This window comes from Zea mays, chromosome 10 (assembly GCF_902167145.1).
Source record: "Zea mays cultivar B73 chromosome 10, Zm-B73-REFERENCE-NAM-5.0, whole genome shotgun sequence".
NCBI lineage: Eukaryota > Viridiplantae > Streptophyta > Magnoliopsida > Poales > Poaceae > Zea > Zea mays.
The window spans coordinates 123,060,206-123,086,047 of record NC_050105.1 but is presented as its reverse complement, the minus strand read 5'-3'; the positions used below and the strand labels follow the sequence as shown (position 1 = coordinate 123,086,047).

At 43.6% G+C, this 25,842-nt stretch overlaps 2 protein-coding genes and 1 non-coding gene across 6 annotated transcripts; 1 reads left to right on the top strand and 2 right to left on the bottom strand.

The window, feature by feature from the left end:
- Positions 1-1,382: 1,382 nt before the first annotated feature.
- Positions 1,383-3,698, bottom strand: LOC103642775 (uncharacterized). Its single transcript, XR_002265584.2, has 3 exons — positions 3,498-3,698; positions 2,626-2,829; positions 1,383-2,158 (listed from the first exon to the last, which is right to left on the bottom strand). It is a non-coding gene; the product is annotated as an uncharacterized protein (transcript).
- Positions 3,699-8,217: 4,519 nt separating this feature from the next.
- Positions 8,218-18,279, bottom strand: LOC100383321 (NAD(P)-linked oxidoreductase superfamily protein). 4 transcript variants are annotated; one of them, XM_035963150.1, is made up of 7 exons: positions 17,046-18,279; positions 16,301-16,477; positions 10,629-10,881; positions 10,116-10,529; positions 9,625-9,868; positions 8,918-9,094; positions 8,218-8,681 (listed from the first exon to the last, which is right to left on the bottom strand). In XM_035963150.1, exons 4-7 carry the CDS (start codon positions 10,466-10,468, stop codon positions 8,454-8,456), a joined length of 1,002 nt encoding a protein of 333 aa, XP_035819043.1. In that variant the 5' UTR covers positions 10,469-10,529; positions 10,629-10,881; positions 16,301-16,477; positions 17,046-18,279; the 3' UTR covers positions 8,218-8,453. The 4 variants fall into 4 exon arrangements, with proteins under 4 accessions (XP_035819043.1, XP_020400768.1, XP_035819042.1 ...); NM_001354326.1 differs by having other exon boundaries at positions 8,278-8,681; positions 15,184-16,477; positions 17,046-18,201; XM_020545179.3 differs by lacking the exon at positions 16,301-16,477.
- A 5,723-nt stretch (positions 18,280-24,002) lies between these two features.
- Positions 24,003-25,550, top strand: LOC100279463 (uncharacterized). Its single transcript, NM_001152468.2, has one exon. The coding sequence runs from the start codon at positions 24,503-24,505 to the stop codon at positions 25,022-25,024; it is 522 nt and encodes a 173-aa protein (NP_001145940.2). The 5' UTR covers positions 24,003-24,502; the 3' UTR covers positions 25,025-25,550.
- Positions 25,551-25,842: the final 292 nt, after the last annotated feature.

Here is a 25,842-nt window from a genome sequence, read left to right as displayed (position 1 = left end):
ATAAGCTAGATTATATAATTCTAGATAGAAACAAACATACATGGCCCCTGTTTGTTTCGGCTTTTCGCAGCTTCTGGCCACCAAAAACTGCTGCAGACTACCAAACACTCAGCTTTTCAGCCAGCTTCTATAAAAACCATTGAAAATCAACATAAACATATAATCAGTTGAGTCGTCGCAATAGTAGTAATTCGTCACTTTCTAGATCCTGAGCCCCATGACAACTTTATCTTCCTCCGCACGTAATCCTAATGATACTTAGATTCTCTACACAGCCAGATTCTTCCTATAGCTAAATTTTCGGAAAAGCTGGTCAGAAAAAAGCTGAACCAAACAGACCCATGATCTAAGCCAGAGAATCTATCTTGCCATGCAACGTCACATCACGAAGAGTTGGATCTCGTTTTGTGATGAAGATGACACCTCAAGACAAGTATAGGACCTAAGACCCTGTTTGTTTGCTTATAAGATTACTAGGTCAGTGCCCGTGCGTTGCAACGGTGACATATAATATCTCGATAATTTATATATACAAATATGTGTTATACAATTATGAAATAGAGGATGACATCCGCGAGCTGTCCGGGTTGACATCAAAGAGAAACTCGGGCCTGTGACACACAAACACTCACCTAGTAGTGTTTTATATAAGATAGGTCAGTGCCCGTGCATTGCATCTGGAACATATAATATCTCGATAACTTATATATACAAATAGGTGTATGTACGTGCCTTGCTACAGAGTCAATATGTAATGATAAAATATATTGAAATGAAGAAGCACTATTTGTCGTTCTATTCTCTTGTTATTAAAATGCTAGTGCATTACGATTACATGGAGATGAACAAAACATAATTTATCATCCACCTCAATATCTCACATTATTTGACGAGAAGAAGTAAATCATAATCGTACACATTGAAATCTAACAATTCAACGGCAATGGGTTCCAGTTGTATGTCAAGTATATGAATCATATGATGATGCCCAACACTCATCACAAGAAAGAAAATGGGTGTGGCAACACAGCTTCTTGTACTGCTCCGTAATGTTGCTATCACAAGAAAGAAAATGGGTGTGGCAACACAGCTTCTCGTACTGCTTCGTAATGTTGCTATGGAATCAATATGATAAAATACATTGACATATAAAAACTTATTCTATACTTTTGTTAGCATCACTAAAAGTAGGCATTTACATACCTTGAAAAACATAAGATTGTACCGTGTTGTTATTGATAAAAAAATAAACAATGATAAATATGTGGCGAATATTAATCAACATCATCTATGGAGAGACGACATACAAAGGGGAGACGACGCACGAAGGTGAAAACAACACACGACATACAAAGGGGAAAACAACACATGACACACGAAAGTGTTATATGAAAAGGAGTAAAGATAGATAAAACAAGAAGACAGTAAATAATCAGTCATCGCTCACAACGGTTGGTTACATGCAAACAATATACACCGAACATAAATAGGGCTCAAGCCTAGATAAGCACATCAATCCTGAATTTTGTTGATGTTATGTACACTCTCGAAATGGCACTCAAAAAAACAAAAATGCTAAAATGAATCGCTGCTATAGAAGCTTTGTTGGGGACTCTCGAAACTTCGGTGGAGTCATCAAGCTCTTGGTCAACCATATCACCGTCTGTCCATCTCTCTAGATGACACGGCTCCCTCACCAAATGGCCGAAGAGCGCTGGTGAGCTCATCGAGCCTCTCCTGCTCCAGGAGCTTTGCGCGGAGCTCGAGTGACTCAAGTGTGTTGGCCTCTATGTTCAGATAATCCCACTCCGCAGGCGCGTTCTCTGTATGTGCCAATTTTAGTGTGCTAATGGGCGATGATTCCTCTGTTATAGTTGTGTCACAGCTCTAGTTTGTTGCATGATAAGAGTGTGGCTTTACATCCTTTCTTTGTGAAGGACACAACTGCGAGGGAATCACTTCATCTGCAAGCATAAAACAAATCAGTAGAGAGAGAGATTAAAAGCCAGTAAAGGCAGAAAATGTATTAGGTGAAACCATTTGAGGACAACCAAATCTATAAGCAGGAAAGCAAGTAGAGAATAAAACATCCCAAATCCGTGGAACAAGAGCATGCACCATTGTTGATGACAAAATCCTTACCGACACCATTGGGTACCTGCAGGGCCATATGAGCAGAAATGAGAGTGCACATACCGAACATACTGAACAAAAAAAGAAAGAATAGGACAATAAAATACCAAGATAAGTGATATGTGCACCCACGTTGTACATAGGAAGCATGAAAATGGAACCAAAAGTGGCTACAATATGTAAGAAGGATCGGGAACAGAAGAAATAGCACACGCCTAAAATAATTTTGATCTTCCAATAAGGCATCATGATATTAACTTTCATGCATGATGAGAAGAAAGCATACAAGTCCCATGATATGGAATATGAATTGGCAAAACTAAACTAAAAGCAAGCAAATAGTCCTAGAAACAAATTGCTTACAACAAGAGGATAAGAGTAGCAGTATAGAGCAAAAGAGCGGAAATCAAAATGAATAATGAAAGAAATGCCAGGAAGGGGAGGATAAAAAGAGAACTCCTGGCTAATTTTATACCCATTACAATGTATTACCTTCAAGTACTACTGTGTGAAGAAAACATCGCATTGTGTGAAGAATCAAATAACATTCATTCTCTTTTTTAAGGTGACAAAATGAAATAGTAGGACTGTTGCTAGAAAAGCCTTTGGTACCTCTAAAATGTGAAGGAAGCAAATAATGTCTCTCTGTAGATATTCCAGAACCAGAGCACAAGGGTCCAATAGAATAGCATGGGCCTGCAACAATCACCATCATCACATCAACACAAAATCATGGAAAATGGTTCTGCAAGATGAAAGAAAACTACTAATGTGTGTCCAGTGTGGTTACCAAGTTACCAATACAAGTAGATGTATGTACAAACCTTAATGGATTGTTTCTATCTATTTCTAAAAAGTTGCTATTAACTATTCGAATATCTTCAGCTATAAGTTTAGAAATGTAATTTCCATATCAAATGTAATGAAATGAATATTATTGAACATAATAGAGCATGAGCTTCTTTGAGAAAGAAAGATACCAGATGGAATCTAACTCACAAGTAAACATTTTTACTCTAGTGATAATAGATCCAGACCCTACCTAGATGCATCCTGCTAATTTGAGTTATAACCTGTGGTATAATTATAACCACCTCCCCACAAAATTCTGCTAGTCAACACTGAATATATGTATGTATAAAAGAAGTCTATCACATTCACATATTTTGAAATAAAGGGAAAAAAGAGATGTTCAGAGCTGAAATGTCTCTTCATAGCCCATGTCAGTGAGATCACACCTAGTTCCTCTAGCAGGTAAAAAAACCTTTGTTTGGTCAAAAAATAGAAAACAATGCAGCAGCTTTAGAAAAGAAACGATGAAATAAATAGGAGTGCTTGGGCAGTCATTTGGAGAGTGAGAATACCAGATCTCCTTTGACAGGTGGCGAGGGAAGGGTAGAGATCCGAAAGAGAATTCTCTTCCCACAGTCTCTCTAAACCATTAGGCTGTTCTGGCTTTGTCTCGTATTTACGAGTGTAATTGGCTGACAAGCATGCATCCTTGTTTTTCCTGATATATATCTCGACTTCTTTGGGTTGCCGAGACAACTGGAGAGCAACAAACTTGAAAGATGCAGGGGCACACAACCTTTGTTTATTCATCTGGTAAGCTAAATTTATCAAGGCCAACAACAAGATTATGGAACCAACCTGACAGAGATGTCGAATAGATAGTGTTGGCAGGCAACTGTGGTAGGGCTTTTCCAGTTTAGGCACACTTTGACCATCAAGTGGAAGCAGGACAAGATACAGGTTCAGCTGCAAGAAAGAAAGAAAATATTTAGGAAACCAAATTGATGATTCATGGACTTCTGTACAAGATCTGGTACCTCAGTAACCTTTTTAACAAATGTATCCATCGGCATGTTAGTATTACGAACATTCCGAAGCATAACTTGGAAATCACAACATCAAATTAGAAACCGGTGCACTACGACAAAATGCACTAAAAATCAGGGACTCTCTAGCTCCAACCCACTCCGCCGGGCCACCCCAAAGAAGACATGAAACAAAAGGTGCAGTTGCAAACTTAGATATTTAGTTAGACTGAAACCTAAGAAGCCGCATGATTCAAATGAAGTCAAGTTACTGACTCATATATTACTCTGGCAAACAGAACAAAATATGAACTTAAAAGTAAATGCTGCAAAAATAATTCTAGCACCACACAGATCCGCTAAATTATAAGGCACATTGTCCACTGGTAACTGTACCAAATCTGTTGAGATACCTGATTAACTGTATGCTGTCGGAATCCAAAAACAGAGTAATAGCGGTACTGGAGATTTGGTACAGTTACCAGTGGATTCCGACAGTACCGCTAATTATCATAAAATTTTCTTTCTGTTGGTTGCTCGATGGGAGCCCAATATTCAGTGCAGGAGGAACACCATCACCAAAATTCTTTCTTATTCAGTGCAGGAGGAACACCCGCATGATCATTGATCTAGGAGCATCGATCTATTAAAAGTAAATGCTGCAAAAATAATTCTAGCACCACACAGATCCGCTAAATTATAAGGCAAATTATCCACTAGTAACTATACCAAATATGTTGAGATAGTTGATTAACTTTATACTGTCGGAATCCAAAAAACCAGAGTAATAGCGGTACTGGAGATACATTCGAAGTTAGTGTTAAACCTGTGCGGAAATCTCCTCAGCTGCGAACTGCTTGCCAAGCGCCGGGAAATCGAGCTTGTCGTTGCCATTGTCATCCCTGATGACAGGATACGAGACCTGCTTGGACTCCTCGTCTACCTTGTTCATCTTGCGGTTCAGCTGCAAGAAAGAAAGAAAATATTTAGGAAACCAAATTGATGATTCATGGACTTCTGTACAAGATCTGGTACCTCAGTAACCTTTTTAACAAATGTATCCATCGACATGTTAGTATTACGAACATTCTGAAGCATAACTTGGAAATCACACCATCAAATTAGAAACCGGTGCACTACGACAAAATGCACTAAAAATCAGGGACTCTCTAGCTCCAACCCACTCCACCTGCACTGATCGAGCCTGCATGTTTGGATCCATTGTGGCCATGTTTTGTAGTGTTGTCCTGCACATATAAACCATAATGTTCAACTATGAGAATTGTAAGCTTTATATATATATATATATATATGGACATCATGGAAGATCAATTACACTGTTTTTATGCAAATTTAAAAAGTATAGATAATGGCAAACTAATTTAAACAAATGTTGTTTAACCTTCTTTTCCTGAAACATCTGAAATAGCTTCACCAGATCGTGAAGGAACAGACTGTTCATTTTTTTCAGCAACAGCATGCATAACATCCTGTGAGAACTGAGATCATGTCATAGTTGCTGTTTGGGAAGCCAGTATCTCAATGGGATCTTGAGTAGTAGCATCCTCAGTTACTTTGAAACCGCGGAATGATTTTCTCCTGTCCATTAACAGGAGTAATCATGGATCAGGTCATATTTTATCATGGATTCTTTTGAGCACATTGCAGGTAGGTTGAGAGAATGTTAAGTATAGAAAAAGCAAGTCTAATGTTTCACTTTGTCTGCCTCAACCAGTAGCAATAACACGAGGAATAAACCACGTGGGTGCAAATACATCTAAACAGACATGTCGCATGACACAAGCAAACAGAGAATCCAAGCAACCTATGATTTTCTCAGACTATCTTGTAAATAGTCCTCCTTCCTAAGCAATAATACCTAATTGTTCACTCACAGAATATAGAAATAGATAAGCAGCATACCAACGCAAATTAGGCTGTCTAATGGGTTCGTCTAAAGGATCAAAAATCAATATGCGCTTTTCTGCCTCTCCATTTAGTCGTTTGATCTCATCCTCAGCTTCTGCAATGATGAACCTTTATTAGTGCATTGCTTAATGAAGATCAATGAATAAGTGTAAATGATAATTTTTGTCTTATAACCAGAGAGGACAAATAGAAATTAAAAAATGTTCTGTGCATTGAACAAAAAAGTAGCAATAAAAATTGAGCAAAAATTGTCCAGACAGGTATTTTGAGGTTAAAATCCCCTCACGAAATCCAGCAGCCTGAACTCCTGCAAGCACTTTTGATGTGTTTGGTTTGTGGAGTGATGCACAAGCTGAGCAGGTCGGAGATGGACTCCTCCTCTTTTTTCTCATACTTGAGCCATGCCCCGAAGATGAGCTTCTCGTGTATGGTGCTCACATTCTCCTACACATGCTGGAGGATCCTCCGAACAGCTTGGCCTCGCCGAGGCCACGGAAGACCTAGAACTATAGGAGGTACAGGGAGGCCTTGTCGTCAGGAGGGCGGCACTCCAGCTCCTTGTGTATCTGAGCCAGTATGCTGACATAGTCCGCGGGCTTGAAGTGCGAAAGCACAGCCGGCTCCGACATCTTCATCAAGGACTCTCTGCGACACAGACAAAACAGGATGAACATCTCAATCGGCCAACTTTGCACAGCCAAATCAACACCAGTGCCTAAAAGACTGAGTCTTGCGTGACACAATTGAAGCATAAACGAATGAGCATATGTTGACATATCAAGCCAGAAACAAGTGAAGGACTAAGAGCTTACATGGAGGAGCCGCCAGCAGCATGGCCAGAGAACTTGGAGAGCTTCTCCCACACAGGCTAGAGGATCCTCCAAACAGCTTGGCCAGAAATTTGTACATCATATCGATCATTCATTGCTTCTGCTATGTACCGACAGTGAGAGAGAGACCGGTCTATGTTAGGGTGGAATAGCGTCTCTGGCTCTCAGCCTAAGGAGACGAGGAGGGCACCACCAGTGATCTCAGGTACGCCTTGGGCAGCGCCATCAGCTTCTTCGTCTTAGGAACGTAGGCCCTCCGGGTGAAGTTGTCGTAGTCGTTGGCCTCGATCTCGTCGAGGATCTGCCGGTACAGGAGCAGAGAAGACCATACCTGTAACAGCAGCAGTCACTCATCTGACCGGGTTCTGAAAACGGCTAGCGTTGTGTGTCTCACCGGCCATCGGCTCTCCTGGTTAAGCTCGGTGGCGCCTTCCTCTCGAGGGGCAGCCATGAGTGGGGCGTGGTGTGGAGCTTGGTCTCCTTGTAGGCCGACTCGGAGAAGAACAACTTCCTCATGGCACATACCACGGTGGGGGTCCAGATCAGGACTTCACCTTCACTTGTTCCTCTTGAATCCACTCAAATCATCGCCATCCAGGGCCCCAAAATCACCCCGAATTCACAAGGAAACGCCGGGAATCAAACCCCCGCGCCAGCCACGGGCAACAGAGGAGTAAGTTGCGTCGGCTGGTATTTGGGGGGGAGCGGGGCGGCAGTCGCGGATCCGAGGACAGGCACGGTGAGCGGAGGACATACCACGGTGGTGTCTCCGGAGCGAGCGTGGTGGAGTCCTCGTTCCTCGGAGTTGAGGTGGGCAACCAGACCTGCGGCGGCGGAGTCTGCTGAGGAGGAGGGGAGCGCACTGGCCCCAGAGGACAGGCACGAAGAGCGGGGCGCGCACGACGCGTGGGTAGTCCGCCATGGTCGTCGATGGAAGGGCACGGTGGGGGAGGATTTCGGCGTGGCGCAGCGGCGACGAAGATGCAAGGAGGATGCGCGGCGCTTCGGTAGCGACATCATCGTTGGAAGGGCGTGGTTAGGGCGACGAAGACCGGGGCGTGCGCGGCGTGGTGGTGGTGGGCGAGGTTTTCGGCGCGGCACGGTGGAGGATTTCGGGGCGGGCGAGCCTGGGGCGGCAGCCAGAATCGGGGGAGGAGAGGGGAGGTCGGGGGCGACGGTTTCCAGGCGAGGCGAGAGGGTTTCGGGGCGCGATCTAGGAGCGGGACCGGTGTGCGGGATCGGGGAGCGAGACTCAAACGTAGGATCGGACGACTGAGATTACAGAATGGTAGAACGGATGATTGAGATCGTAAAATGGCAGAACGGCAGAACGACAGACTACCTTTACTGTCTTAATAAGTAGTATAGATATAATCTAGCATGTAAATTATATAAGCATTTAATAAGTTGATTATGGATTATTATAATATAGGTATCTATATTATATAATCTATCTAATAATGTGTATTGTTTGTTTGCCTAGTAACTTATTTAAGCTAGATCAAACAGATCTAAAAATGGCATTCTAAAAAGTAATGGCCTGGATGGCATTTCAGGACAAGGTCAGACACCTGAAAATACATTTTAAGAAAATGAGGTCCGGACGACAAGTAGAGAGATCGTCCTCTACTTCTAATTCTTGATTCAATATGGCCGTATCTAAGCAACTGATTCAACGTAGCCGTATGAAAGCTACTCCAATCACCATTTTTTGTCCTTGCAACCTGATAGATGGAGATTTCTGCTACATTTCAACAATATCAAGCTCAGCAAGATCCACGCTGGAGACGCCGTCTGGGCTGAGGATCCCCAACACTGTGACCCTCTTGTGCTGAGGTATCTGACTAATCTTACGCCTGTCTTCATTGGTCAGTTCCCAATCGAAGATTTCCACGTTCTCCTTGAGCCTATCCCTTCCGAAACTCTTGACAACCACGCTAGCGCCTTGCTCGTAGATCCACCTCAGCGAAATCTAGGAGAGAACGAAAAGTAGTTATGCTGATTAGTGTTAACATCATACAAAGAGTTTAGAAAACCATTCTGAAGAATACAAACTGCACATACTTAGTCAATACATTAAGCTAAAGGTGCTAATATAAATCCGGTAGTTATTACCTTTGAAAGCCTTAAAAAAATTGAACTGTGGCCAGAATTTTGAACAACTGCTACACTTTAAGGTAGACACATTGAGGGATCAGTTGGTAATACCTGAGCCACTGACTTTCCTCTAGCCTTTGCAACCTCTTGCAGAACCTCAGACTGCATTACTGGATTGACCTTAGACGTGCTTTGGCCTGCTAGCGGAGAATAGGCAGTCAAATGAATACCTTTGTCTTTGCAGAACTCAGCTAACCTTTTCTGCTGCCAAATTGGATTCATTTCAACCTGCTCAAGCCAAGGTTATCTCACATGTCAGTGTATGGTGTAGGTATACTTGAGGATATACAATATACAAAGTTATTTTTAATTTGAAACAATTATCCCCTAAAACACCCACTTTTCGTTCAATGATGACTATTTACATATTAAAAAACCTTCAAGTTCTAATGTTCTATATTCATATGGAATATTAATATCCATGTGACACTCTTTCTTCTTTGATGAAAAGAAAGGCACACAGCTATTCTGCATGTTCGATAAAAATAAATACAGTAAAACATCCTGTTCTTCCTTTTGTGGTCTTTTGCGCAGTAGAAATTTCACGGTAATTTGTATAGAAATTTTATACGAATCAGTTTGTTTTTTACAACAAAAACGCATGAAACGTGAAAATGTCCAAAGGGGGCCTTATATAGAGTATATCATGCTTATCAATCATTAAGAAAAGGACTACAAGAACCTGAAAGACCCACAACTAACTGAGGTTACTGGCTTACTGCCATTGCCACCACCTAACTCATATGATCTGCACAGACCTGATTTACTGACGGGGGGATTTTAGCAATGGCCAGTAGCTCTTGGAGCTTCTTTGTTGTGAAATTGCTGACACCAATCATCCTAGCAAGGCCAAGCCGGTGGCATTCCTCCATTGCCCGCCATACACCTATTAGGTCCATGGGCATGATGTCCTCCCTTTTAAACGGGAACTGTGGCTTGCCGGGCTTTGCAGCTATCGGCCAATGAACCAGGTACAAATCAACATAATCCATTTGAAGGTTCCTACAGATGAAGAGATAAGAACCTTGATTGCCACAAAAAAACACTGATTTTAGTGTATTTGGTACTTGGAGCTACTGCAAATGCAAAACTGGCAGACTGAAATCGAAGCATTTAGTTTCTAAGATTCAGATCTAATTGTTGTTGCTAGTCCTTTCAAGAACCGAAATTTGAACCGCAGAGCGTTACCATCCTATTTGAAAGCAAATAAAAAGAAGCAGCAAAAAAGTTAAGCTCAACAAGCGCTTACTGCAAGCTCTCCTTGAGGGAAGGTAGCACGAGATCCGGGTGGCACTGCGAGCACCACATCTTGGTCGTCACGAACACCTCCTCCCTGGACGCCACGATCCCGCGCCGCGCTGCCTCGGCCACGGCGTCGCCGACGGCACGTTCGGAGCGGTAGAGCGAAGCGGTATCGAGGTGGCGGTATCCGAGCTCCAGTGCCGCGAGGACGGCGGTCCTGACGTTTTCCTCCACGAACGGGAACGATGCCGTGCCGAGCCCCACGGCCGGCACCGGCCGGCCAGCCGGGCCCACCAGGAACTCTGGGATCTCCGGGTTGCTGGTAGTCCTGGTACCGACATTCCTTGGTGGTGATGCCATGGCCGGAGCCCGGAGCTGCCTGGTTGCTGCTTGCGAACGACGACGACGACGGCGCAATGACCTTTTGCCCCAGTTTTCAAATTCCAACGTAGAATGAATACTATTATACTAATAGGATCACAAAGTTGGGTTTTCAATATCTATATAGTATATACTGTACCTGCCATAGCCGAAATATCAAATATGGGCCGCGAGGTGGAGCCGAGTGGGATGCAATGGTACCCTGAGACTGAATGCAGGTTATGCAGCACCCGCTCGCTGCCCCCTCCGCTTTTCCTACGGGCTCTTTATTGCCGTAATGGTAGCCGCTACTAGCTCCTCTACATCTCATCTACATGCTACAATCTTGGTGGACAGCACAGAAAACTTGTCAGCTTTGGAGTTACGGCAGCAGCTCACTGCTCACCCATGCTCTGCAGTAGTTGTTAGAAGAAAAAAAATGATATTAAATGATGAATGGGTTTATAAAATAATATTTTATGGTTGGAGTGAGATATAGAGGGAAAACTTAGAGGAAACTGATGTGAGAAGAAGAGAAGTAGGAGATAGAATCTAGATGACATAGCTGCATAGTATGATATAAAAGGAAAAATTTAGAGATAAGTGTTGCAGTCAGTCTGACTGCGAGGTCAGTTTGCTCCCGCCCAACATAATCAGAATAGATGGAAACTAAAAGCCTATTTGTTTAGCCTATAGATTATATAATCCAACTCAAATAAATTAAGGGGTAAACAAACAACATAAATTATTAGATGAATTATATAATCTAGATACCTAGATTATAATAATCTATAAGCAGGTGAATATGTGCTTATATAAACTACTAGCCAGTTGCTCGTGTTTTGCTACGATTTTTATATGCTATATAAATACGTATTGAGATATTTATTCAAATATAATATTTACTACATATTAAGTCAATAGTGTAGACCATCCCCGTGCCCCCGCCTCTCCCTCCGCATGAACGCCCCCGTCTCCCCCCTGTGAAATCTGCAACCCCCCACGCGCCGACAAAGCCGCAAGGGGATAGTGATAGACGACAAGGAGAAGGAGATTGTCAACAACAATGAGCCAAAGGGAGATAAGTCCATCGACTCACGCTCAAACAACAAGAACAAGGACGGGAAGAAGAAGAGGCGCTTCAAAAAGATAGTCTACGACAGCGATGCCTCCCAATCTTCACCGAAGGACGACGACTCTTCTTCAAAGAAAAAGACGGTTCACGAAAATTACTCTTTTGATTATTCCCGCATTCCGTACAACTCAATGCTCATTTATTGTCTATTCCTTTTGGCAAGCCCCCTCACTTTGATGGGGAAGATTGTTCGTTTTGAAATCATAAAATGCGTAGTCATTTATTTTCTCTTCATCCTAGCATTTGGAAAGTAGTAGAAAATGGAATGCATTTTGATAGCAATGATAATGCCATATTTATTAATGAACAAATTCATAAAAATATCCAGGCTACTACTTTTCTTTTAGCATCTCTATGCAGGGATGAATACAACATTTTTAGTAGCTTGGACAATACCAAGGAAATATGGGACACCCTCAAAATCACTCATGAGGGTAATGATGCCACAATGATCACCAAGATGGAGTTCGTGGAAGACGAGTTGGGGAGGTTCGCCATGAAGAGGGTGAGGAGCCAACTGAAACGTATAACAGGCTCAAGACCCTGGTGAACAAAATCCGAAGCTATGGAAGCACAAGATGGACGGATCACGACGTCGTGCGTCTCATGTTAAGGTTGTTTACTGTTATTGATCCTCATCTTGTTAATCTTATTCATGAAATCCCAGGTATACCAAAATGTCGCCCAAAGAAATTCTTGGTAAGTTTGTAAGTGGGCGCATGATGGTAAAAGAAGCAAGGTATGTCAACGACATCGCCAACGGTCCTCTTCCTCACTACGAGTCGTAACCCATTGCACTCAAAGCAACGACCAACTAGGAGGATCAGAACAAGAAAGGGAAGAATGAGAAAAGGAAGTTCTATAGAAAGAAGGGTGAGGCGCACATCAGCAAGGAATGGGACTCGGACTCCTCTTCATCCGACTCCGACGACGAAGTTCTATAGAAAGAAGAAGTGCGAGGAGGATCAACAAGGAATGTTTCCTATTTCTATGTATTTGGGAGCAAATGCTACATCTTGGTAAAGAAAGATAGACATTCAAAGTTTGCTCCCAAAGCCATTGAAGGGTTTTTACTTGGTTATGATTTAAATACAAAGGCATATAGGGCCTTCAACAAATCTTTGGGTTTAGTTGAAGTCACTAGTGACATTTTATTTGATGAGACTAATGGCCCTCTAAGAGTGCAAGTTGATCTTCATGACATAGATGAAAACGAGGTTCCAACGGTAGCAATGAGGACTATGGCGATAGACGATGTGCGACCACAGGAACAACAAGTGCAAGATCATCCCTCTTCCTCAACGATGGTGCATCCTCCGACTCAAGATGAGGAACAGGTACCACAAGACGACGACATGGATCAAGGGGGAGCACAAGAATAAGAAGAAAGGGAGGAGGAAGAAGTACCACATGCACCTCCAACCCAAGTCCGCACTAACATTCAAAGGGATCAACTGGTGGATCAAATCCTTGGTGACATTAGCAAGGGAGTTACTACACACGTATTGCTAATTTTTGTGGGCACTACTCTTTTGTTTCTTCTATTGAGCCTTTCAGGGTAGAAGAAGCCTTGCAGGATCCAGACTAGATGTTGGCCATGCAAGAGGAGCTAAACAACTTGAAGAGAAATGAAGTATGGAGTTTGGTGCCACATCCAAAGTAAAATGTTGTTGGCACAAAGTGGGTGTTTCGCAACAAACAAGACGAGTACGGGGTGGTGACAAGAAACAAGGCAAGACTTGTGGCAAAAGGTTATGCCCAAGTTACAGGTTTGGATTTTGAGGAGACTTTTGCTCCTGTAGCTAGGCTTGAGTCTATTCGAATACTATTAGCCTATGCTGCTCACCATTCTTTTAAGCTCTATCAAATGGATGTGAAGAGCGCCTTTCTCAATAGGCCAATCAAGGAGGAGGTGTACATGGAGCAACCCCCTGGCTTTGAGGATGATAAGTACCCCAACCATGTGTATAATCTCTCTAAGGCGCTCTATCGACCTAAGCAAGCCCCAAGAGCATGGTATGGATGCCTTATATATTTCCTTATTTCACATGCTTTCAAGGCCAGGAAAGCGAATCCTACTCTTTTCACTAAGACTTGCTTTGGTGATTTGTTTATATGCCAAATATATGTCGATGCCATAATATTTGGTTCTACTAATCAAAATTCATGTGAGAAGTTTAGTAGGGTGATGACATAAAAATTCAAGATGTCCATGATGGGAGAGTTGACTTATTTCCTTGGATTTCAAGTAAAGCAACTCAAGGAAGAGACATTCCTCTCTCAAACAAAGTACACACAAGATATACTAAAGAAGTTTGGGATGAAGGACGTAAAACCTGCTAAGACGCCAATGGGAACAAACAGTCATTTGGACCTCAACATAGGAGGTAAGTATATAGATCAAAAGGTATACCGGTCATTATCTTTGTGCAAGTACAGTAGACCAGACATTATACTTTCTGTTTGCATGTGTGCTAGATTTCAATCTGATCCCAAGGAATGTCACCTTGTGGCTATGAAGCGTATTCTTCGATATTTAGTTCATACGCCTTGCATCAGGCTCTGGTATCCTAAGGGTCTACCTTTGACTTGATTGGATATTCAGACTCTGACTATGCCAGGTGCAAGGTTGATAGGAAGAGCACAACTAGGACTTGTCAGATTCTGGGAAGGTCCTTGGTGTCTTGGAGTTCAAAGAAACAATGGTATCAAAGCCCTATCCACCATCGAGGCCGAGTATGTTGTTGCAGGCCAATGTTGTGTCCAACTACTTTGGATGAGGCAAACCCTTTGGGACTTTGGCTGCAATTTGAGCAAAGTCCCACTCCTATGTGATATTGAGAGTGCAATCCGCTTGGCGGATAATCCCATTGAACACAGCCGCACTAAGCACATAGACATCCGGCATCACTTTTTGAGAAATCACCAGCAAAGGGGAGATATCGATGTTTGCCATATTAGCACCGATCACTAGCTAGTCAATACCTTCACCAAGCCTTTAGATGAGAAAAGGTGTTGTAAGCTACGTAGTGAGCTAAATGTCTTAGATTCGTGGAACTTGGATTGATCTATAGCATATATGTCTTTTATGTTTTTAATCATATTATTTTAAGATTATCTATGTATTTGGGTGTTCAAGATGTAAAACATCATCCCCGGACCTCACAAGTCTTTGTGCAAATGATGCATATGTTTAAGAGGAGGATATGCTACAACTGTGGCAGAACCTCCCAAGGTATCGGGCCCACATGCACCTGTCCTTGTCTCAAAGAACTCAGACGGCCATGCATGTGCACCAGATAACTTAACAGGATCCGTCCGATTGCCCCACGGACACCGGATAAACCACTTACAACCAGAACCGCGGGATTAAGTAATACAAATCACACACACCAATATTTTGCAGCGGAAATCTTATTACCAAATTTTACAAGTTACAAAAATTTTACTTCGTACATGATCAGAGTGATTACTACATTGATTCAAACAAAGAAACTTTGAAAGGTTATAAATTATTTATAGTTTTGAAATATATGCTAGTTCAAGTGACCATCCTCATTAAGAAGTATAGAAGGATTACTTAGACTTATAAGAAGGCCGAGCCCACCGGCACTTAACACCATCATCAGCAGCACAAAACTATGACCTGAAAAACAACAGGGAATAAAACCCTGAGTATGGAATTACTCAGCAAGACTTACCCGACTAAAGAAAAGACTCTCAAGGATATGCTGGATTTGGGAATCAAGGAGAGGCTTTAGCAAGAATCAACTTAGATACTTTTGCAGAAATAGCTTACTAAAGTGAGTCCTTACTTTCAATATTTTAACGCCAGATTAAATATTTAATAGACTCTGTTTGCATCTAGTCTAGTTTCATCATCTCATCAATACAACATCATTTTTATCCATAGTGTTCACATCTTGACTTAGGTTGTAGGTCGGAGCTCAAGTCTCCACTCTCCGGGGATATAACGGCGATCCGAATCGATTTACTCAGCTGAGGATTTCTAACCACACGACATATCTTTCTCGTAAACCTTGATGTCTACTATTCCCACGGATCCTCCACTGCATGAACAGGTCCGCGCCACCCGAGAGTACACCACCCCTTTTAGGCGATCCGTTGCCAGGAGGGTACGTGCCACTCTCGCCATCTCTCCACGCCCAGTGCGCGATTGTCTTTTCATGTATGGAATAGCCGGGTTCAAGCTTACCCTGTCCCATTCTCAGGGCATGTGGCTAGATAAGATAGTCCTTGATCAACAGGCCTACATACGCATCCAATCCTTAATTGACCCGGGCGGAGCATCACTTGTTCCTAGCCCAAGTCTCGATTTAAGTACTTCCATCCTTAGGATTGTTTCTGTTCCTGAGGATGAAAAGAGCATCGCAGGGAACTTTGCAGTAAGATCCCATCATTGCTCCAAATGAAAATATACTTGCAGGTAGAAGCCATCCTCTCCCGGGTTAGATGGAGGACAACCTCTATCCACAAGATCTAAGCAAGGCTAAGCATTTTTGTAAATCATATTTTGATACTTCACAGAAGTATCTATAAAGGTATGGATATCAAGGAAAGCAATGCATCAAAGGGTTTCAAGTAACTCCTATGAACCTAATGCACATTTCACTAGACTTAAGTGTGCGAAAGGTATTTAAAACACAAGGAAAGGGGTTGCATGCACCGGGGCTTGCCTGGGTAACACTAGGTTAGTGTTGTTAGGCGACGACCACTTGACGAGTATCCCTCGATCGAGCACTTGCTTGATTTAACCATCTTCAGGTTGGTCCATCAGCTTCATCCTACGGATTAGCCCACGCTTGGGGTCGACTTGACTCAAGTTCTCCGCATCTCGTGGTTAATCAACGTACCTAAATGATTTGCATAATGCACATGAATGCATATAAACAAGAATATCACAAACCTAAATAAGGCTACACGACGGTGAATTAAACACCTAGCGGCGAGACGTTGTACTATTTTCTACGAAAAACACTAGTTATCAGCGTACGACTAAGCGCAATAATCACTGTTTTCTAGATTAAAACGAACCTAACGCAAACATCACGAACAACACATTAAACATAATCAGCCTAAACACAACTCATTAGCTAATTGGTTAAATGCTAAATTCATCCCCGCTTTATAAATTATACCACCTTGCTTCCCAAGAACCAATTTAATTTTATCAAACAATTATAATTCGTCAATAGTAATACTAACCATATTATTGTCTAGACATTTTAAAATACTAAATTTAACCTACGTGTCACCGAAATACTATATTATACAAAATAGAACTAGTTCGAATATATTCAGCAACTAAACTCCTCGAAGCACACCTCGCCTTACTGGTATTTCTAACTTAATCGTATGCGCATACGTAGCGTCTTATTTTACGATCATAAAACCGATAGTAAAAATAGCGAATCAGCTCACCACATCACAACTCGATTTGGTAGTTGCCTGAACGATGACATCCTTCGGCTGAAGTCCTTGATCGAACATCTGGCGAGCGTGACCGACGAGATAAGGCTAAGGCGAAGCTTGACGACGAGATCGTGTTTGAAGCGAGCTGGTGAGGTGGAGTTTGAGCAGAGGATGACGGGTTCGACGACTCGACGGTAAACGCGAGCACGCACGAAACCCGACGACAAGGACCTAGGATGTGCGACACACGTCACGCAATCAGCCTGTTGTGCGACCGAGCGATGACGACGAACAAAGAGCTTCGCGACGGCGCCAAGATTGGAGGCAGAAAAGACGGCCAGGACGGAGCACAGATCGGCGCCACAGAAACGAAAACCGGGCGCAGGGACGCGCACCATTTCTCTGGGCGCGACGGTGGCCTGGGCCAAAACCGTCCATGGCCAGGAGGCATGCACAGCCACCATGGCCGGCCAAGCGAGCAGAAAACCGCGGCGCCGGAGGAGCAAGGCGAGCAGGGAGATCCGGGCTGGGGAAAAATGGAGGCTGGGCCGACTCTGCAGGGGCAAACACGCCGAACAGAGGGCCAAGCCGAGCTGGGGCAGACAGCCATGGGAGGTCAGGGGCGAGCGCCAGGTGAGTGCAGGGAGCTTCGACGCCTGGACGCACAGGGAAAAGAACCAGGGAGCTTGGACCAGGAAGTGGCGCTGGTCATAAATGGAGGGGATCCAGTGAGGGGGCGCCTGGGCAGAGGGAGTTAACGCACGCGCAGGCGAGCCAGGAAGCAGGCGCGCCAGAGCTGGGACCAGGGGCTACGGCGACGAGCGAGCAGAGCATATGGGTGCGCGCCATAGAAACAAGCAGGGGAAGCAGAGAAGGGAGCGGGCGCCGCAGGGAAGGAGCTGGGGACTGGCACACGGCTGGAAGAGGCTCCAGCCATGGGGAAAACAAGGGGCCGGGGAGGAAGCTGTAGGGGGAATTGCAGAAGATCCACCACCGGGAGCAAAGGAGATGGGCGTCCGAGCCGGAGCATTTGAAGCAGACGCCCAAGGTGGAAGATAAGGCTGAAGCTCTGCTGGACGCAGGGGAGATGGACACTGCGGCTGGAGAAGATAAGACGCGCGCGAGCAGGAAAAAAATCATGGCAGAAAAATCTACAGCGAGCGACGAGGATAGAGATTGGCTGTGGGATATTTTCCCTGGTGAAAAGTCCAAGCACGTTGAGGATCAGACCAAGGGAAGGCGTTGGAAAAATGCAGCTGGTGGAGACCGTGGCGAGGAGAAGCCAGCACGAGCTACACCAGGACGCACGACAAAAGAAAATATTAGAGAGAGAGCGATGGAAGGATGAGGCTGAAAAAAATCAAGCTGAAGGGGAACTGCGTAGGAACTAATTGTGTGAGTAAAATCAGAGGGAGAGGATAAGGCCATCGGTCAACAGTTGGAGAAAATGATTTTTCCTTCTCAATTCTTTTTTTTTTGTTACAAAAGACTACACAAAAGATTTAGTTCTTAGATTAAGTCTGTGCGAGATGTAAATCGAACAAAACAAAAGATACCAGTCCAACTAGTAAAGATTGTATTTGATTTAATTTTAAATAGGGGCAAATCTCGATAGCTCATATGATAAATACGTTCCAAATTTCGCAAACCATTTAGATTAATCCAAATGGGCAAAGATAAAGACGATATCAAAATCGTTTAAGTGAAGATGATTAAAATTTAGTATCCATTTTATCTACTGATATTTCGTGCTTAAATCCATACTCGTTGTCGAGCGGAATATAAACACCAGGGGTGTTACAGCCCTCCCCCTTAAAAGAATCTCGTCCCGAGATTCAGAACGAAAGACTTATAAGAGTTGAGAAGCATGTAATTCATGTCCATATCAGCGATAATCATGAGACAGATCCAAACAAAGTCAGGTGTCTCAAAATGTCGTTCATCTAGTGGACATAACATGTGTCGCCTTAGGCTAATTTAGAAATGTCCACCAATAGAGACGATGTCTGTCAGAAGTACACATAAGGTTCCATGTGTGCAGTTTACTTTTTTTGATGACACTATACTATCTGAGTCTGTTGAGCGAGTGGTAGATATGCGACTTTACCCAAACAGAACCAGATGCAACCTCTTGGGTAAAACACACAGAAAGAGGTTTACCAACAAGTCATCATGGTAAGTTCATAGCACACGAGACGGGTGTAAATGCCGAATAACATCACAGTCAATTCGTGTTAGCCAAAGAATCCAAGTCCATGAAAATGATAGAGACTCGAGAAAATATCCATGAAAGATCCGTTGATGTTGACTTTGCGACCAATCCATTTTATCAAGCACTAGGCATGGCTCGACATGATCACACACGCTGGAAAAGCACGCGTGAGGCGGTCGAGGCATGACTAGAGCGATAATTAGGTGGTTATTGGCCGACTTAATCTTGATTTTTGTAAGTACTTTCTCAGGATGGGTTGAACCAAAGTGAGTTTAGACAACTCGATAAAACGATCTCTAAACTCAACCTTCGTTCATTGGGCAGTTACAAGTTAGTCAAAACCAACTTGTTGAACTATTTTTGACATTGGACATGTCCTCTCAGTACCATCGATAAGCCAAGGGTTGAGAGTTCACATTTTCTATTAGGAGATCATGTATTTGGGTCATTTGGTTAGGTTGTTCATCCATTTCTTCCATGAAAGATACATTACCCACTTGGTTAGGGAATACATGAATTAAATAAGAGAGCGAATGAACAAACTCCTGCATTTCAGCAGCAGGGGAAATCCAATCTCTATTTTGAGAGCTAATCAGTTGTCTCTCGACACTAAAAAGCTCCAAGGCTTCACCTTTACACAAAGGACGTAAAGGGAACTTGTATGTGTGTAGTCACCACCAAAGTCAAGGGAAAAGAGACCACACATGAAAGGGGTATGCCCTTTTGATCTAACAAAGATGACAAATGTTGCTTGATCCCTTCGACAAACAACACCGAAATTGTTTCAAGGAAGATATCTATGGAAGATCACACATCAGTGTAGTTCCACAATGGATCATGACTAGAGACCTTGATACCAGCATTCGACGAGTAGCACAGTCTTGTGTGCGCATTCATAGGAGGCTCTCAGTTTCGTTGCGGCACCATAAGTCCTTAACCATGACACCATCACCGAACTAGCACCAACACAGAATCCCGCATGGTAAATCTAGATTGTGACAAGATAACACATTGACATAGTCTCATAATGGATTACAACTACTAACCATGATACCAGCGCGTGCCGAGCAGCACAACCGAGTGTGCGCACACACAGAAGGCCCTCGGTTTTGTCACGGCACCAACGGTTTTAGTCATAACACCATTACTAGACGTAACCAATAAGAAATCTCACACGACACAACTGGATTGAGCAAGGATGACAATATACAAAAATAGACTCCACTTAAAAGAATGGTTACAAGTAGAGAGCCAAATAGATCACAGCCCGATGGATCGAACAAGACATGGCCATAACCTAAGCTTGATGAAAGAAGTATGATGGGAGACTGTTATTTCAGCCCAAGCATATTTCTATGCCCATCATAGAGATTACAAGGTCAAGGATTAGTATCTGACTAGATGCGGAGTAAAAATAATCATGAGATTAAGTTGATATGCCTTCGATAGAAATGAGGAAATCAAAGGCATCAAACTCAAGAAAATGATGAGACATGCCCTTCCTAGGTTGGGTCGATAAAACAATGATGTGATTATCAAGAACAGGCAAGCTGGAATTAGGGATATCAGCTTGCGCCAATCGAATAAGGGCATGGTCTAAGATGAAAATATGAGTCGAGATTCTTATTTTAAGCTTAAGTACCCTTTTTGTCCAACGAAGAAATTATCTAAACATTTATTTGTATAAGTTTGGATCAAGGAGGGGTAACGGAAAAATCAACTTTGGTCATGGTTCACCAACTAAGAACATGGCCTAGATTTGGGTTTAGGCAAACAAGTCACTAACCTTCTATCGACACATTAAGCACAAGAGCACACATATAGCATCTAAACATAATACCTAAGGAACGGAGAACAACTATTTTATCGAAGTTCATAATTCAACATTACACCAGATTATCTACAATCACCGGTTTCTGGAATACGGATGAGAGAAGCATTGGGTGTATAGGTGACAAACATAATGCAACAATCAGGATGCATGCTCGTCTTATTCGTCCTCACTGATTTTGCCAACATAATGTGGCGATAGCGTTCTATATCGGTGGCATACTTGCGACTCTCACGGTATTTTGCTAGTCGTCAACTATACATACGTTTTCGAGGTTAGTGTACCTGCAGAAAATTCCATCACAGCCCAATTTCCCAATGATGCAATTCACACATGACAGTTTATCACAGTTTATACTCCACATATTTCTATATGGAGGCCAGCTCATCATTAAGCACCGAGCCACGCATAGGCGCCGTTGCCACACTTTTACCATAGGGCAACTCATTATGGTAACTCACCTTCTTACCTGAGCGTAGGTGCGTCGTTGCAAGTACATTACACTTCTTAGTATTCCCATGTCTGTATACCCATACACATCCATGGGGTACTGAATTCCCGGAAAAGTAATTACTCCACATCGCAGCCTTCATATATACATATTTAAAACATGTATATAATCAAGCGCCACAATTAAGCACTCCCCTAGACCGACGGTTGTTCGGTCATACTCTCACATCTCACCTTACCTTGAGCGTCGATCCATTCAGAACTGAATGGCCTCAAAAATAACAATACACATGTATGCAATACCCACCCGGTTGTGGGTTAGTGGTTTTGAACTAAGCCACCTGATAGTCCTTAACTTAGGGCTTAATAGAGGATGTCGCTAGCATTATAGTTTTTCAAAACTATTTTTTTTTCAAAACCAAACAATGTGTTTAGTTGAAAATAGGTTTTCTAAAACCAAAACTTTTGTTTTGAAAATACGTATGTGACCGTATATACTTAATCCTGCTCTGATACCAGCTGTGGCAGAACCTCCCAAGGTATCGGGCCCACATGCACCTGTCCTTGTCTCAAAGAACTCAGACGGCCATGCATGTGCACCAGATAACTTAACAGGATCCGTCCGATTGCCCCACGGACACCGGATAAACCACTTACAACCAGAACCGCGGGATTAAGTAATACAAATCACACACACCAATATTTTGCAGCGGAAATCTTATTACCAAATTTTACAAGTTACAAAAATTTTACTTCGTACATGATCAGAGTGATTACTACATTGATTCAAACAAAGAAACTTTGAACGGTTATAAATTATTTATAGTTTTGAAATATATGCTAGTTCAAGTGACCATCCTCATTAAGAAGTATAGAAGGATTACTTAGACTTATAAGAAGGCCGAGCCCACCGGCACTTAACACCATCATCAGCAGCACAAAACTATGACCTGAAAAACAACAGGGAATAAAACCCTGAGTATGGAATTACTCAGCAAGACTTACCCGACTAAAGAAAAGACTCTCAAGGATATGCTGGATTTGGGAATCAAGGAGAGGCTTTAGCAAGAATCAACTTAGATACTTTTGCAGAAATAGCTTACTAAAGTGAGTCCTTACTTTCAATATTTTAACGCCAGATTAAATATTTAATAGACTCTGTTTGCATCTAGTCTAGTTTCATCATCTCATCAATACAACATCATTTTTATCCATAGTGTTCACATCTTGACTTAGGTTGTAGGTCGGAGCTCAAGTCTCCACTCTCCGGGGATATAACGGCGATCCGAATCGATTTACTCAGCTGAGGATTTCTAACCACACGACATATGTTTCTCGTAAACCTTGATGTCTACTATTCCCACGGATCCTCCACTGCATGAACAGGTCCGCGCCACCCGAGAGTACACCACCCCTTTTAGGCGATCCGTTGCCAGGAGGGTACGTGCCACTCTCGCCATCTCTCCACGCCCAGTGCGCGATTGTCTTTTCATGTATGGAATAGCCGGGTTCAAGCTTACCCTGTCCCATTCTCAGGGCATGTGGCTAGATAAGATAGTCCTTGATCAACAGGCCTACATACGCATCCAATCCTTAATTGACCCGGGCGGAGCATCACCTGTTCCTAGCCCAAGTCTCGATTTAAGTACTTCCATCCTTAGGATTGTTTCTGTTCCTGAGGATGAAAAGAGCATCGCAGGGAACTTTGCAGTAAGATCCCATCATTGCTCCAAATGAAAATATACTTGCAGGTAGAAGCCATCCTCTCCCGGGTTAGATGGAGGACAACCTCTATCCACAAGATCTAAGCAAGGCTAAGCATTTTTGTAAATCATATTTTGATACTTCACAGAAGTATCTATAAAGGTATGGATATCAAGGAAAGCAATGCATCAAAGGGTTTCAAGTAACTCCTATGAACCTAATGCACATTTCACTAGACTTAAGTGTGCGAAAGGTATTTAAAACACAAGGAAAGGGGTTGCATGCACCGGGGCTTGCCTGGGTAACACTAGGTTAGTGTTGTTAGGCGACGACCACTTGACGAGTATCCCTCGATCGAGCACTTGCTTGATTTAACCATCTTCAGGTTGGTCCATCAGCTTCATCCTACGGATTAGCCCACGCTTGGGGTCGACTTGACTCAAGTTCTCCGCATCTCATGGTTAATCAACGTACCTAAATGATTTGCATAATGCACATGAATGCATATAAACAAGAATATCACAAACCTAAATAAGGCTACACGACGGTGAATTAAACACCTAGCGGCGAGACGTTGTACTATTTTCTACGAAAAACACTAGTTATCAGCGTACGACTAAGCGCAATACTCACTGTTTTCTAGATTAAAACGAACCTAACGCAAACATCACGAACAACACATTAAACATAATCAGCCTAAACACAACTCATTAGCTAATTGGTTAAATGCTAAATTCATCCCCGCTTTATAAATTATACCACCTTGCTTCCCAAGAACCAATTTAATTTTATCAAACAATTATAATTCGTCAATAGTAATACTAACCATATTATTGTCTAGACATTTTAAAATACTAAATTTAACCTACGTGTCACCGAAATACTATATTATACAAAATAGAACTAGTTCGAATATATTCAGCAACTAAACTCCTCGAAGCACACCTCGCCTTACTGGTATTTCTAACTTAATCGTATGCGCATACGTAGCGTCTTATTTTACGATCATAAAACCGATAGTAAAAATAGCGAATCAGCTCACCACATCACAACTCGATTTGGTAGTTGCCTGAACGATGACATCCTTCGGCTGAAGTCCTTGATCGAACATCTGGCGAGCGTGACCGACGAGATAAGGCTAAGGCGAAGCTTGACGACGAGATCGTGTTTGAAGCGAGCTGGTGAGGTGGAGTTTGAGCAGAGGATGACGAGTTCGACGACTCGACGGTAAACGCGAGCACGCACGAAACCCGACGACAAGGACCTAGGATGTGCGACACACGTCACGCAATCAGCCTGTTGTGCGACCGAGCGATGACGACGAACAAAGAGCTTCGCGACGGCGCCAAGATTGGAGGCAGAAAAGACGGCCAGGACGGAGCACAGATCGACGCCACAGAAACGAAAACCGGGCGCAGGGACGCGCACCATTTCTCTGGGCGCGACGGTGGCCTGGGCCAAAACCGTCCATGGCCAGGAGGCATGCACAGCCACCATGGCCGGCCAAGCGAGCAGAAAACCGCGGCGCCGGAGGAGCAAGGCGAGCAGGGAGATCCGGGCTGGGGAAAAATGGAGGCTGGGCCGACTCTGCAGGGGCAAACACGCCGAACAGAGGGCCAAGCCGAGCTGGGGCAGACAACCATGGGAGGTCAGGGGCGAGCGCCAGGTGAGTGCAGGGAGCTTCGACGCCTGGACGCACAGGGAAAAGAACCAGGGAGCTTGGACCAGGAAGTGGCGCTGGTCATAAATGGAGGGGATCCAGTGAGGGGGCGCCTGGGCAGAGGGAGTTAACGCACGCGCAGGCGAGCCAGGAAGCAGGCGCGCCAGAGCTGGGACCAGGGGCTACGGCGACGAGCGAGCAGAGCATATGGGTGCGCGCCATAGAAACAAGCAGGGGAAGCAGAGAAGGGAGCGGGCGCCGCAGGGAAGGAGCTGGGGACTGGCACACGGCTGGAAGAGGCTCCAGCCATGGGGAAAACAAGGGGCCGGGGAGGAAGCTGTAGGGGGAATTGTAGAAGATCCACCACCGGGAGCAAAGGAGATGGGCGTCCGAGCCGGAGCATTTGAAGCAGACGCCCAAGGTGGAAGATAAGGCTGAAGCTCTGCTGGACGCAGGGGAGATGGACACCGCGGCTGGAGAAGATAAGACGCGCGCGAGCAGGAAAAAAATCACGGCAGAAAAATCTACAGCGAGCGACGAGGATAGAGATTGGCTGTGGGATATTTTCCCTGGTGAAAAGTCCAAGCACGTTGAGGATCAGACCAAGGGAAGGCGTTGGAAAAATGCAGCTGGTGGAGACCGTGGCGAGGAGAAGCCAGCACGAGCTATACCAGGACGCACGACAAAAGAAAATATTAGAGAGAGAGCGATGGAAGGATGAGGCTGAAAAAAATCAAGCTGAAGGGGAACTGCGTAGGAACTAATTGTGTGAGTAAAATCAGAGGGAGAGGATAAGGCCATCGGTCAACAGTTGGAGAAAATGATTTTTCCTTCTCAATTCTTTTTTTTTTGTTACAAAAGACTACACAAAAGATTTAGTTCTTAGATTAAGTCTGTGCGAGATGTAAATCGAACAAAACAAAAGATACCAGTCCAACTAGTAAAGATT

What these genes read in the sequence shown, in the direction of transcription:
- LOC100383321 (XM_035963150.1), bottom strand. Translation starts at nt 10,468, where the DNA reads ATGGCATCACCACCAAGGAATGTCGGTACCAGGACTACCAGCAACCCG. An exon ending in TCCCTCAAGGAGAGCTTGCA is followed by an intron (nt 9,869 to 10,115) that starts GTAAGCGCTTGT and finishes CTTCATCTGTAG; the next exon opens with GAACCTTCAAATGGATTATG. An exon ending in TCCCCCCGTCAGTAAATCAG is followed by an intron (nt 9,095 to 9,624) that starts GTCTGTGCAGAT and finishes TGGCTTGAGCAG; the next exon opens with GTTGAAATGAATCCAATTTG.
- LOC100279463 (NM_001152468.2), top strand. Translation starts at nt 24,503, where the DNA reads ATGTGCGACACACGTCACGCAATCAGCCTGTTGTGCGACCGAGCGATG.